The sequence below is a fragment of the Sinocyclocheilus rhinocerous genome, unplaced genomic scaffold (assembly GCF_001515625.1).
Source record: "Sinocyclocheilus rhinocerous isolate Xijiao unplaced genomic scaffold, SAMN03320098_v1.1 scaffold1938, whole genome shotgun sequence".
NCBI lineage: Eukaryota > Metazoa > Chordata > Actinopteri > Cypriniformes > Cyprinidae > Sinocyclocheilus > Sinocyclocheilus rhinocerous.
The window spans coordinates 1619318-1634738 of NW_015629065.1; the positions used below are offsets into that span (position 1 = coordinate 1619318).

Consider the following 15421-nt stretch of genomic DNA (forward strand, 5'->3'; position numbering starts at 1 on the left):
CATTAATAGATCATGTGTGAACAGGACCTTTTCAAAAATCCCGGTAAATTTGTTCTGGCAATCATATAGTTTTATGGAGATGACATGATTACTCCGAGCTGTTTACAAAGCTCCGCTGCTTTTTAATTAGTTATTCTATGCATATATGCGCTAGATGGACATCTTTGACCATTGCGCCTCGCAGCTTTTTGTCGTGCTTCTCCATTCATCAGGGCTGCGACTCCGCAATTGGATACTATTATGCGCGTCTCGTGTTTATAAGAGCAAAACATTCTGATTGGCTAGTAATGTTAGTTTGGTTGAGAGTGAAAGCTGTGCTCCTCTCATACTCATGGACTCGAAAGTGATATCAATCAACAAGATTTTTTTTTTTTTAATGTAGGACTATTTTTTACTCAGCCAAACGCTGCACGGAGATCCGGCACAGTGCATTAACAGAACATTAAGCCCTGTAAATTACATTTTAAAATATATTCAAATAGAAAGAATTTATTTTAAATAGTAAAAATATTTCACAATATTCCTGTTTTTGCTGTATTTTGGATCAAATAAATGCATTCTGCTTGGGGAGCAGAAGAGAATAAAAAAAAAATACATTAAAAATCTTACTGTTCAAAAACTTTTGATTGGTAGTGTAGTATATATATACTTTTGTAAATGTTTTTTTAAATGTCTTCACTGTCAGTTTAGATCAGTTTAATATGTCCCTGCTAAATAAAAGTAATAATTTCTTTCTTACTGACCCCAAACTTTGGAATGGTAGTGTGTTATTAACATTAGAAAAAAATTATTGCTGGTCTTCTGGACATCTTGTTCTTCTTACCTCTCTTGAATAATCCTTCTCCACGCTTCTGACTGGTTCACAAAGTCCCTCAGGTTGTCATTGGTGACAATGACCCCTCCTGTCTTCTCAGCCAGATGAAGCAGGAACCTGTGAAGAAGGTCATCGATCAAGCAGGGCATAGACAAAAACCTAGGGCATGTATAAAACACTGTGCAGATTTCATCCTCAACGTTCTCAGATTTTCCAATTCTACCCACTTGCTCTTGAAATAACCATAAACACACCACCTGTTTTTATTATGTATGACCTCATCTGCATATTATTTTCATTCATATCGGCATCCAGATAAGAAAATAGATGACACACACTTTAAATATATGTCTGTGCCGATACAAAAGACTATATGCAGTGCGCATATTTTTACATTCAATTTATTTTTTGTAAACTGATGTGTGCATGGGACATGGCACTTTTCGGTGTCCCATCTCTATTTTGTGTGTAGACATCTTTTATACACATTTTACGTACATTTGTGTGATTTCCAGAAACATTATTGAAAATCAATACACAAATGAATCTAAGCCACAAGCTAAATACAATTTTGTCTAGTAATGTGTTGAGGAACAGACAGAAAAAATTCTAGATGATAATTTTAGCAGCTGGATCTTGTACCTGTCATCATGGGAGGAAATTCTCTGTCCACACACTTCTCTAGACGGGGTGAAAGATAGGAGTCGCAGGTTTTCCAGCTGATTCAGAAAGTGTTGTTCTGTAACAATATATGTAATATATCTCATTTTGACTCCAAATCTATATTGCTGATCTAATGACAGAAGGTAACTTGATCTCCTACCAGTGATGTTGGGGTCCTTTTTCTGTCTCCACTGAGGAACAAAGACAGTGATTTCTCTGTGGCCTCTGCGCCAGAAGGCCTCTACGGCGATGGCGATCCCACGACAAGAAAAGATTCGATGGAGTCCATGCCTAGTGAGAGCAAATAGGGAGGTCAAAGGTCATAACCAGTTTGGAATAGCATACTATCAAACTACTTATACAATTTTGGCAGTATCTAGACATACGTTGTGCACTGTATGACCATTTTTTGTGCACAAGAAAGGTTTGGAGGACCCACTGCTTTTGTCAACGTGTAGTGCACTGAGTGGGATACTGTAGCCCACAATGCAACACAATGTTTCCACTTGACTTTCCACTTATGGATGTGCAGCCACAAATAAACCACTAGTTGTTTTTAATCTCATTCTAGACTCATATTTGACAGAACTGAAATACAAATTCTACATTACTATGATGACAAATGGATGCCAGTTTAAAATTAAATGTAGTGAGGTAATTTGGAAACAGTGTAACATTGCTGTTTTTTAAACATTTATCAATGCATTCTGTTTTCACAATCTTTAAATACTAGGCAGTATACAATATATTCCCTTATGCAGTAAAAGGTATAAGCGGTGTAATACATTCACATTCAAACATACTAAATTCACCTAGAGGGCTGATTAAATAACTAAAGACAAAAGTTCCCTACTGAATATCAATTTGCTCGATCAGGAAACAGCTCTGCATTCAATTTCACAATGCATCTGATACCACTGATAGAGAGATAAGTACATATGTAAATGCATTTGAGAACAGTGGTTAGCAATTTACTTCCTTTTACCTCGCCAAATCTCGATTAGACACAACTGACGCAAAAGGGTGCAAAAATAGACGCACATCTCCATCCATTCAGAACGCTTAGACAAAATGACACACGCATACAGATGTGCAGCCGTCAACACCCTCCCCCACACACACACACACAAACTGAACCACGGAGGGGTCACGGGGAAGTTCCCTCTAAGAGAAAGTTATTTTAAACAGGAAGTGTTACTAAATCAACGACTGCTGACGTAAAAAGTCAGATAACTTTCCCAGTCTGGAAATGTAAATTGCTAAATATGCAAAAAAAACCTTTCTTTTCTCCCTTGTATTTCTGACAAAAAACACCAAATAAAAAACCCATGTGGTTCACCTCTTAACTCGTCCAAATGAAGATCTTATCCAATGACTGTCGACTCTGACCTGATTATCTTGCACTGACAGGACAGGTAAGAGACTTCAAGAACTGAGCTGTAAAGGTAGTCCTTTGTCCGAAATGACTGTAGACTGTCACTACAGACTGACCATGTGACTACACTGGGGACAATCATCATTGCACTGTGCGCAACACTGGATGCGCCAATGTAAATGATCAAATCCATTTGTCCTGTTGTCAGAAGTAGCACAAGTGCGTGGAGTAAATCGGTGTGAGGAACCTTTCTTTTCAAAACAATACTACCTGAGAAAATTGAAATGAGAAATGAAAGTGTAACAACATCCTGGATACGTGCCAGGCCAAAGCAACATCATTACAGCAGGATCAGGAACTGTACATACACTGCACCAGTTTCAGTCCATGACCTTTGACCTCTCCTTCACATTGACTTTCATCTTCAACGGCAAGATATTGACATCCTTCCTATCTGCTGTGGCAGCGGCTCTTGGTAACTACATATTTGGGTTGCTATGGCTACAAGATTTCACCTGAGGATTCAGATCTCAAATATCATGCAAGCATACAAATCAGCCATGAGAAACCCTGTGTGAGCTGTTGCCTTCAAGACTGGCTGAACATGTGATAGACTGACTGTTCAGTGCTCTGCATGGATAATATAGTATAATTAGTTGAGGTATGAGCATTCTGCAACAGTCCTTAACTTTCCAAATGACTTTGTTTTCTTGAGTAGCTAAGGACAACCTTCGCATTACACATACCCCTTTAGTTTCTTGCTATTATTTGAGTGGGAGCATTCTTAAAAACTCAAGAATACACTATGTTTCAGATCTTTCTAGTATATGCCCACGTATTTTGTTGAGGTAAAGGTCTTATGGTATAAAAAAATCCCACCTGACACCTTATCCCACGATATACCTTTTTCTCCTCAATTAGACTTCACTAGTAGGGTCTAAAAAGATATTCTTTTCAACCCTGTATAACACCTCAGTTTCCATACTAGTACTTCTAAGAAGTGCAGTCACCTCCGGTAAGCCATTTAAAGGGCAAAATAGGGGGCTGACAAGGGGAGAGACCCACAAAAGAGGTTGCCTTTTACGTGGGAGGGAGAGTGGAGGAGGGGGGGGTGAGAAAGACAGATACTGTTATGAAGGAAAAAGGGGGTTGCACTTGGGTTTTTTAGGTTTTCAAACACAAACACTTGCATACTAGAGTTCATATACACACACAGAGCTTACTGGAAGTGACTTACTTTAACCTTTATGGGCACTTACACACTCAACACCACCAACATTTTCACACTCCCTCAAACTGTCTCCAAAAAAAGCATCAATCACACCTGTCCTTTACAATGGTTTCATAGTACAAGCAATATTCAAATGCTGAACTCCAAATACTGAATGCATAGATAGATAATTTGCTGATCATCATGATTTTCATTCTCCCAAGCAACACAAAAGAGAAATTTTGAAGAATGTTCAAAATGTTCAAACAATGAAGGCGGCAGTGACAAGGATCTGTCAAGCCCCCTTCAAGTCTTCAACCTATATGATAGACTGTGTGAGGAACGGGCCGAAATGTTGTTGATACTGACAGAAAGTTCAGTCTGCTCTTCACACAAAACTTTTGCGCTTTCAAATGATGTTCAATAGGCTACATTTATGGTGCTTTTTGGTAACTTTGGGAGTTTTACAGTAACTTGTGCTGTCAAGCAACTAAACTAAAACTTTTCAATGGCTGGAATCTAGAAAGCTGGGTGGCTGATGCCCATTATAAATGCCAATATATATAATAAAATTGAATGAAAGCAAATGAGTTGTACTCATACTTTTATTTTACACAACAAAAGAACTAAAAAAAGAAATATTGACTATTCATTGACAAAGCTGCCATTACAGTTTGGAACTGACAGAGTGGAGAGACTTTTGAAATATTAAAATTTGGTTTTTGTGTAAATGGTTACTGCAAGCTAATGTCAAATAAATAAAATCACCAAAAATAATGAGGATGAGTAAAGGATGGAATACACTACACAACTAAAATCTGAATAGATTTTAAAACACCAGGCATCATACACTTGCTGACTTTGGATATGTTTACCAAGAAAAATTGGGGCATCATGAACTAAATGGTTGAGGACCACACACTACTACACTAACTACTTTCAGCAATGACCCTCAAATTGTTCTGAACACAGCAAACTAAAATATTAAACATCTGGTATTCGCAAACTGGATGGAATCATAATCTAAAGCTCAAAAAAGTCACAATATGCAATTTTCTGTGAAATCTGTCAACTCCAACTAGGGCTGGGCGATATGGCCAAAAAATTATCCCGATATTTTTTTTTCATATCAATCGATATCGATAATTATCACGATAAATGTAACATTTTTATTTCTTTCAAGTTTAAAAGGCAGATTTTTGCTCCAATGTGAAAGTTGTAAAAACCAGATGGTTAATTGTGGTTTTAAACTATTCTTTATGGTCAGAACATGACAAACACTTCGTCTTTGAATTTGAATTTGACACTTTTCCAGTCATTTTTCCTTAACAAAATAAGTATCTTAACAGAAACAAATAATTTCTTAGTTCTGCATGTTCTAGTAATGAGTAATATTGTTACAAATCAAGAAACAAGTTTGTGTTGCCTGATAATATTAATAAAAAAGTGACGTGACATGTGGCCAAGTATGGTGACCCATACTCGGAATTAGTGCTCTGCATTTATCCCATCCAAAGTGCACACACACAGCAGTGAACACACACACACCGTGAACACACACCCGGAGCAGTGGGCAGCCATTTTATTGCTGCGGCGCCCGGGGAGCAGTTGGGGGTTCGGTGCCTTGCTCAAGGGCACCTCAGTCATGGTATTGAAGGTGGGAGAGAGCGCGGTACATTCACTCCCCCCACCTACAATCCCTGCCAGTACGAGACTCGAACCCGCAACCTTTGGGTTACGAGTCCGACTCTCTAACCATTAGGCCACGACTTCCCCCAATATATAATAGGCCTATAATATTTTTTTTGTCTCTTAGAAATACACATTTGATAGTAGCTTGAGTTAGGATGCAGATGTAGATTTTTGTTCATTATCAAAATCAGTAATATCTGTAAAAATTGTAGCAATCTAATTTTTAAATGGTGAAATTGAATTATTCTGACTGTTTGAGGTGTTTTTTTAACCATTGGTCTTCCATAGTAGCATACATTTAGATCATGATAATCACAGTTAAAACCACAAATATAGCACCTCAATACCATGGTAAAAATGTAATATGGCTTGTAGCTTGTATTTATGAAAAACAGTTGCCTAAATACATTTATAAATGCATAAACGCTATAGCTTAATCACAAAAAAATACTGTAATTATATACCATTACTCCTCCTTCAATACATTTAATACATGTCTACATTAATAATAATAAAATTCGACACGAATACCCACATTTCTGACACAATACCATGGTGCAGTTAGTGCTACTACAGTAAATCCATGGAAAATGATGGCGATTTGTAGATTAAAAAGTCTTCTGACTGTATTGTTGCGCACAGTGTTTCTGCTGTTTGTCAGTGCTGTATCATCTGGCTGTAAACAGAGTTATTTGTGTTCCTCGCTGAACTCAAGCGCTTCACACTGGATCTCACAGCGCTGTTTAGTGTGACGTGAGCGAGACTCATCAGCGTGTGAACGCATCTGCTCTAGTGAAGCTCGCGCTGCGCCGCTGTTTGAACTTTGATCCGAGCGGATAAACGCTCCGAGTGGCACGCTTCAAATGACTAGCGCTCTTTCGTTCCACCTTTGCCGCATAAACATTATATTGAACATTTATCGAACTCTTGTTATCGTTTATCGAGGAAATTTATATTGCGTGATAATTATCGTTATCGATTTATCGCCCAGCCCTAACTCTAACTGCTCAAAATCTGCAGACTGCCTGTGACTTTCAGCGACTAACATCAAGTCATCTACGCTACAAATTGGAACAAAAATCTGGGCAAAATCTTTGCAGTTTATTCCAGCTTTAAATGCACACCGAATTTACTGTTACGGTTTTAAAAAAATTTGACGTTCATGAACTGTCACTGCCCCCCAAAATTATACAATCTGATGGAGACTTACGCCATTGCCACATTGCTCCCATCGATGATGATGTGGCGCAGATCAGGGCAGCCCGGTTCATTTTGTAGGACTAGTCGGTAGGGGGTTCTCAGGGACTGCTGGAAACGAGAAATGCCGGTGAGGGGTGCTGGTTTAGAGGTGCTATGTGCCTCAGAGCGAGGTAAAGGTGCCCTTCCAGGGAGCGTCTGGTAAGAGCATCCTGGTCGTGTGTCGGTGCTCCGGAGAGGAGGGCCTTGAGAGGAGCTGCGGAGATTGGTCATACTCTCCATCCGCACTGGAACCATTGTGTGAGAGCTACCACGGGGCAAGTAGTCAAACCGGGACTCTGACTTCAAATCAAGTGCAGCCATTCGGGGCTTCCTCTCTATCTCTGTGAAATCGTTATCATCGTCATCAATGATGATCACTTCACACACGTCATTCTGTGCACCATTGTTTCTTTTAAGAGTGGTAGAAGCTAGTGGCACACTGCTTGTCTGGTTCTTCTGACCTATGCCGTTAGTGCTAGGAGGTCTAATGTTTTCTTTGCACTTGATCTCTGCGAGAGCTCTCATCTGTGCCCGTTCCTTCTCTTTGAGCCTGACGCAGGTAGAGGTGGACGAGGTGTTTGCACAGGGGGACGGGTCGGGCGTGCGAGAAGTGCGCTGTGCTCCCTGGCTCTTCTGAGTCTCTTCAACAATTTGTTCCAGAAGTAAAAACGTGTCCTCTGTCTGCCCCGTCTCACGCACCACCTGCTCCACCACCTCCTGCTGGTAGCCCATGGTTCGGAAGAAGTTAACAAGACAGCGCAAGTTAGTCTCAGGACTCACTGCCTCACTTTCATTTATCGATTCACTAGCTGCTAGCGTCCCTTTCGCAGATGTAACTGTCCAAGTTTGGCTTTGCTCTCGCTGTCGCTCTTCCAACTGCTCCTCTTCTCTCCTCTCTAATGAGTATTGCCTCTTAGTGTCCCTCTGCTCGCTTTCAGAGGACCGACGCTTGTTGCAAGGCCGACCGTTTAGACCGGGCATAACATCAGGAGTGGTCGCAGGACCTGCGGTTTTATCCTCAAAAGTGGTGTCCAGGATACGGTTGGAGAGGTCTGTTACGGGTGTACTAGTCTGGGAGCGGTCCTGCTCAAGGTCTATGATAGCTATAGGCTGTGTGGGGCTTTGGGCCAAGCCCAAAAGTTCCTCTTTGAGGGCACTGGGGAGCAAAAGCAGCTCCATGGCATATTTATCAGCCCGGTCCTCCACAAAATTCTTAAAGGTGCGCTTAACCAAGGGCTCTCTGTCAGCTGGCAAGCTTCGCTTCTCCTGAAAGAGAGCGACAAACTGTTGAACACGACTTTGAGCCATAACGACGGCCTCCGCGCACCCGCTCAACCTCAGATGACCCGGCTCCAGTACTTGGACCTCTGCACTTGTGTCTCTAAGCAGCCGGTCTAAAAAGAGTCCACGAGCACCAGCAAAAATGCAGTGCATGTCCACCGGGTACCATTCCTCCTTCTGAAGCTCTGGGTCACACAGGCCTTTCACATACTCCTGCAAAACAATCACAGCAGGACTGGATTACAACACATACATTGCGAAAGATTTTCACTTCTAGAAGGAGCAGGGAAACATGACAACACAAGCATACCACTCTAGAATAATTATTCTCAGAAGAAAAACAAGTCAAACTGGTTTCATTATTTTAAAGTAGAATGCACATATGATTTGCATTGAGGGACCAAATGACCAAGAGCTACATCATCTTTCTAGGGAGATTCTACATGCCCATTATCATATCGATGAAAGTGTGAAATGAATACATACCTAAGTAAGCAAGCATGACGCCGCACCCAAATGTAGACACACAGAGCTACTATGTTTTACATTACGCAATGTTCCAAAACTGAGTATAAGCGAAAGTATTATATCAATATTATACAAGTATTATATTCTTAAAGGGGTCATATGATGTTGCTAAAAAGAACATTATTTTGTGTATTTGGTGTAATGAAATGTTTTTATGCGGTTTAAGGTTAAAAAAACATATTATTTTCCACATACTGTACATTATTATTTCTCCTCTATGCCCCGCCTTTCTGAAACGCGTCGATTTTTACAAAACTCATCGGTCTGAAAAGCTTACAGACAGATCTTTACCAAGAGCTTGTAACACTCCAAAGAGAAAGGAAAAATTGAAATCGCATCATATGACCCCTTTAAGTATCATTAATAGCATATTGATAAGTAGTATATATACAGTATAGCACATTTTAAATAGTATATATATATATTTGAATAATTAGATATATTTTTATATATATAATTTTAAATAGTAATCGCTATTTTTATCAGAATAACCTTATTTTCCCAAATTGTCCAGCCCTAAAAGTACTGTATTTAAAAAAAAAACTATAATATGGTTTAAAAAAAGTTTAAAAGCTTCTTTGGAGTTTCTTTAACTTAAAAGACATGATACTGGCATGATTGAGTGGCTTTGAGTGAGTGGGTAAGCCTACTAGTTCGAAAGACACAACAACACAGGAACCCCTTGGGGTGGACCATTCTACCACATTTTTGCTCAACTTTTTATTTCTTTGATCTGAGCGAGCAAGTTACGGTAAAAGAAATACTCATATACAGTACCAGTAATGACACCAGGTTAAAAGCCACTACTCTGAGTAGTAACTAAAACCGAAAGTGAAATACACTGGGGGCCTCCCGTCTTCTCCTGACTAAGCAATCAGATCTCTGTCAAAGACTCATGAGAAAATTCATGACACAGTTTGGATGAGAAGCAGATACCAGCTCCTATCTGTTATTTTAATTCAATCGGCAAAAGATATTCAAAAGTCACTTGAGATGTGGAGACGAGATTTTCGCCTGTCAATGTGATTTCACAGAAAATTCCTTGACGCTTTAGTTTTGTGGTTATAATATTTATACCTGTGAAAAAGTATTAGAAATATTCCAAATATTTTGACAAAGAGGAAGTGCACGTGGTGGCGAAACACATCCACTGAGTGGTTTCTGTTTTATGGCTTAACAATAAGGATATTCCAGATGATTATAATTTCCTTACTGGATCTGAGTAGAATTGCAAACAATGGCATGTCAGAACTAGGCGATGACGCCACACGTTCAGTGAAAAACCACGTCTTTTGTTGCTGTCTTAGTAACACATTTTTTCGCCACCACTTTAACGGGAAACATCTATGTCAAAATATACAGTGTTGGATCATCTACAAATGTGTGTGAAAGCTTACTAATGTGTTTCTGTCTGCCGAGACATTATGAAATCCACCGAAACACAATCCTTTTACATTGGCTATAATGGATCTATGTGGTTTGGTGACAGTTATTCCCAAATTACATAATAAAGCAGAATTGTGATGGGTTATCCAAGCAATATCACTTACAATTGTGCTGTTGTACTGAGTATCAGCACAGCTGGGATTTGGCCAGTGTGATTCAAAAAGTAGGGTTGGGCCGATAGACAATGCCATCGTCCATCGCCGATGGCTGATGGATATCACGATGTTGAGTCGGCATCGTGATTCCCCCTCCCCCCTCCCTGTAATACGGAACCCCTAAAGGGAATAAATACGACACGGAAGGAAAATATGTATTTCAATACTTTCTCTCACAGTTTTATAATTGGGTAATTATACTGTATATAAATTGCGGGCATCAGGGAGGCATCATATTATGCCTGGCATTAAAACTGCTTTTGAATGCAGGATCAATTTTTAGTTTCACTTTCACTTTTGAGATTTGCGATTGCATGTACTCTGTTTATACTATGGAGTGACAGTACTTACATTTTACAAGATTAGATGTTTGTCATTGGTGCTCAGAATCTGCAAATCATTCGCCATCGTCCTCAGTCATCTCTCCTAACTCTGTTTATGTGGTAAGTGAAATTTTAAGTACTGTAATGTAACAGGCAACCGTGAGCAAACGTTATTTGTTTTCCGTGCCTTTCTGAATACGGATTCACACTTCAGGCACACCCCCTAACATCAATTACCTTATGTATCAGACAAAAACTGGCCAAATTGTAGCTGTTTATCTTCTCGACCCAAAGCATCATATTTTGTGTATCACCAAAGAAAGGTAAAGACTTAAAACTGGTCTGGATCAGCATATGTGAGTGGAGCAGAGTGACAGAGTTTCAAAGCGCTCTGTAATCTCCAGGCTTCCACTCCACTCCGGGTTGTCCATTTCTTTAAGACAAACTTGACCAGAACAAACAAACAAACAAATAACCTCCAAAAGTACAGTATTTGATCTGCAAATGATTATGTTAAATATCAGTCCTTTTTGAAGTTGTTTGACAATGAACATTATCTTAGTAGGCTAAATAAAAGATTGAACAAATAATTTTTGCAAAGACAGAGACAAACGTGTCTAAGTTACAGCTTACCACAGGTCTTTGTTTAAATGTCAAATAAAGACAAACATGTTGCTGTCAGACGCAGCTGAGTTCATTCTGACATCAGCTTCCTCCAGCTATAACGTTGCAACTTAAGTTACGTTAAGTTCGTCAATTTTCCTTCTGACAGTCAAAAAACAAGCAGCAACATTGTTTAAGATAAAACATTTTTTTACAATTTACTTTCATTTACCTTCGCTTTAGACACATCCTCCTTTTTTCCCTTTAGCCGGAGCCAGATCTGTCTGGAAGCCTTACTTCCGTGGGCTCCTGTGTGATCCTACAGTATTTGATCTGCAAATGATTATGTTAAATATCCTTTTTGAAGTTGTTTGACAATGAACATTATCTTAGTAGGCTAAATAAAAGATTGAACAAATAATTTTTGCAAAGACAGAGACAAACGTGTCTAAGTTACAGCTTACCACAGGTCTTTGTTTAAATGTCAAATAAAGACAAACATGTTGCTGTCAGACGCAGCTGAGTTCATTCTGACATCAGCTTCCTCCAGCTATAACGTTGCAACTTAAGTTACGTTAAGTTCGTCAATTTTCCTTCTGACAGTCAAAAAACAAGCAGCAACATTGTTTAAGATAAAACATTTTTTTACAATTTACTTTCATTTACCTTCGCTTTAGACACATCCTCCTTTTTTCCCTTTAGCCGGAGCCAGATCTGTCTGGAAGCCTTACTTCCGTGGGCTCCTGTGTGATCCAAGAGCCCAATAATGGTGAATGTCACTTGGAAAACCTGTTCGACCTTCGGTTTGTTGCATCTGAGCTCTGCCTGCTTGTCCTCGTGTACCGTGAACTCGTCTACAGTGAGCGGCTCGGACTGCGTTCTGCTGGCGGTCGGGGACTGCCTGCCTCCCGGCGGCTCTGTGCAGGTTACCTCGGTGATTCGCTTCATCCCGAGGAGGGGCCGCGTTGTTGACATTATATTTTTAGCTATATCAATCTATGTAGATCACGGCGACTTCACTTTCAGAAACACCCCTTGTAAAATGAATCGTTTGCCCCCTTCATGTTCGCTTCCCGCCCTCTGACTCTTGACGTTAGTCAACAGCGCTGTAGTATCGGTTTTGACGTTACTCTCGGTTAGCCTGCTAGCCTACATCTCAAACCGTCGCACCCGGAAAACCCCGCGCACGTCATCAACAGACGACGACGTTTGCTGAGATGTTCTTCTTCTTCTTCTTCTTCTAATAACGTTTTATGGCGGATGGCAAACCAACTTCTGGTGCATTTACCGCCACCAACTGGACTGGAGTGTGGAGCACTAATAAGCAACTAATATATACATATTTATTTGCTGAGATGTCATCGCTTTGATTACAGATAAGAATCTGTTGCACGGGGCAACCGTTGTTTACGCCAACGTACCACACTACAGTGAAAATAAAAATAGTATTGTGAAATCATGCTGGATAGCATGATCATTAGATGCTGCAAATACTTAGAAACAGTAAAATTTATGAATTCAGATTTACACACTACCGGTCAGACGTTTGGAATAATTATGCCTTTTTTTTGAGACTCTTTTATGCTCATAAAGGCTTCATTTATTTGACAAAACTGTAATATTATCAAATATTATTATTTGGTTATTTAAAATAACGTTTTCTTTTTTATTTTAGTATATTTTAGAATGTAAATCATTCATGTGATGAATTCATTCCTGTGACTTCAGCAAAGTTGAATTTTCAGCAGCCATATGCTGATTATTAATATGCTCAATTATTATAGGTACTCAGTGATTAATAATGGCTCTTATTATTATCAATTATTATTTCCATCACTTCACAAATGGGAAAAAATGATAAAAAAAAATAAAAAAAATACAAAATACAAAAACCCAACGCAACGGTTACTACCAACGAAGCAGAGGATTTAATTGATCAAATTCAAAGGCAATTTCTTTTTTTTATTTAAATTCTAAATTTTATTCATAATATTCTAAAGAAATGATAAAATAGTAATTAATTATTAATTTTTTAATTAAAGTGGAGAACTGACACAATTGCGCCCTTATATTATTCTTTATCATTATCAGTCTTATTATTTTTATACACAATCATGTGATTAAAACGTTTTTTCTTTACTGTAGTATATGAAATGTTCCTTTAGCATTTGTTCCTTCTGTGCTTCATTAGCTGCTCTCTGTCTCCCATCTTTTCCTTGCTTCTCATAACAAAGTTTTGCGGCTGCAGTGTCTTCATCTCTCAAAAGATCTGATGGCTTTGTGGCCTTGAGAAGAGGAAGGAATGTTCTGGGCCCCTATTCTAATCTCTCTTCATTCCTTGGAAATTCCCTGCAAATGTTTATGTTTGTGTAGTCGATGTGTCCAAGGATAAAAACACATGATCCAGAAGGTCCAACTGGATGTTAGAAAGGAGGACTAGATCCTTTGATTTACCACTCACATCTGTTTCAAAAGTACAGTAATGCTAAACTTACTAATTATTAAATGGATAGTTCACCCATCCTCATATGAAAGCTCATTTCCACCACATGCTTTGGTAAATCATATGACATAAACTTCATAATTATTAAAGTTGTTGAAATGTTGACATATTATAACTATAAGATATAAAGTTGAAATTATGACATATAGTCAAAATTATGAGATACAAAGTCAATTATGACAAAAAGTCAATTAAGACAAACAAATTGACTCTCGGAATTTTGATTTAATGTAAGTTTCAAATGTTTAGCTCATAATTGACCTAAAATGTCATAATTTCTACCTTTTATGTAATTATGATTACATATGTATTACATTTAGTATGTCAGTTTTGTATTTTTATCTCATAATTATTACTTAATATCGCAGGTTTTGTGGAACACAAAAGAAGTTTTTTGTCCATATAATGAATGTCTGAGATGTTGTTTGTTAGTGTTTGTGAGTTGCCCGTGACATTTCAAATTGCATTGTTTTATTTCGAAATAATACATTTTACTAACATCTTGAAAGTTAGAGTGTGATCACACCCACATTTACATAATCTTTACATTTACATAAGTGACAGCACACTCATTTATGGAACTGGCATAAAACGTGAACACCTGAGTTTCAGGGTACAATTAAAACTTGTGCATCAAAAGAAGCACTTTTTTTCTTTCAAGCTCTCAGGGACAGAGTGTGTGGGCACTGCATCTGTGTAGGGGAGGGATGGGCTGAAGAGGAACTAGAACAAAAGTAGACTGTTGTCTTCCCGCCCTCTGACTCTTGACGTTAGTCAACAGCGCTGTAGTATCCGTTTTGACGTTACTCTCGGTTAGCCTGCTAGCCTACATCTCAAACCGTCGCACCCGGAAAACCCCGCGCACGTCATCAACAGACGACGACGTTTGCTGAGATGTTCTTCTTCTTCTTCTTCTTCTAATAACGTTTTATGGCGGATGGCAAACCAACTTCTGGTGCATTTACCGCCACCAACTGGACTGGAGTGTGGAGCACTAATAAGCAACTAATATATACATATGGAACTAGAACAAAAGTAGACTGTTGTAAGAGTACAAGGCCATGAGGTAGTTTGCTACACAAGCAGAGGCAGTGGCTATACAGCCCATTCACGACAACAGTCTGTTATCCACTAAGGGCCATGCCAGAGCGTCACTCCAGAGAGGAGGGATGAGAAATATTCAGACAGCACAAAAGAGTGCTCGCATTCAGACGCAGAAACACACACGCAGTTATGTGAGCTCGCGTGAGTACACCCACACATGCCACACTCCTCCTTATCCTGTCTTTCACTTCTCTTTCCATCTTTTCAATAATCACATATAGTGAATATCTATAAAGGTATATTTTTACTAAACAATTGTTATTTAGCAAAGTAAAATTCTGTATAATTCTTAAAGGCAAATCAAAATGAAATCTGCCACATATCAGACCAATATCACATCCATTTTTGTAAAGGAACATCAGTATTAAAGGAACATTCAAGGTTCAATACAAGTTAGGCTCAATCAAAAAAAAAAAAAAAAAAAAAAAAAAAATTTTTTTTTTAAAAAAAAAAATTTTTTTTTTTTTTTTTTTTTTTTTTTTTTT

At 38.7% G+C, this 15421-nt stretch overlaps 1 protein-coding gene across 1 annotated transcript in view; it reads right to left on the reverse strand.

Moving 5' to 3' along the window:
- The window catches only part of n4bp1 (nedd4 binding protein 1), a 16951-nt gene extending 4412 nt beyond the window's left edge, over window positions 1-12539 (reverse strand). The window contains exons 1-5 of the mRNA XM_016550562.1: window positions 11996-12539; window positions 6965-8487; window positions 1638-1768; window positions 1457-1553; window positions 824-931 (exon numbers count right to left, since the gene is read on the reverse strand). Of these exons, the coding sequence (XP_016406048.1) occupies window positions 824-931; window positions 1457-1553; window positions 1638-1768; window positions 6965-8487; window positions 11996-12304 (2168 nt within the window). The 5' untranslated portion in view covers window positions 12305-12539. The remainder of the gene's footprint in view (window positions 1-823; window positions 932-1456; window positions 1554-1637; window positions 1769-6964; window positions 8488-11995) is intronic.
- Between the last annotated feature and the right edge of the window lie 2882 nt (window positions 12540-15421).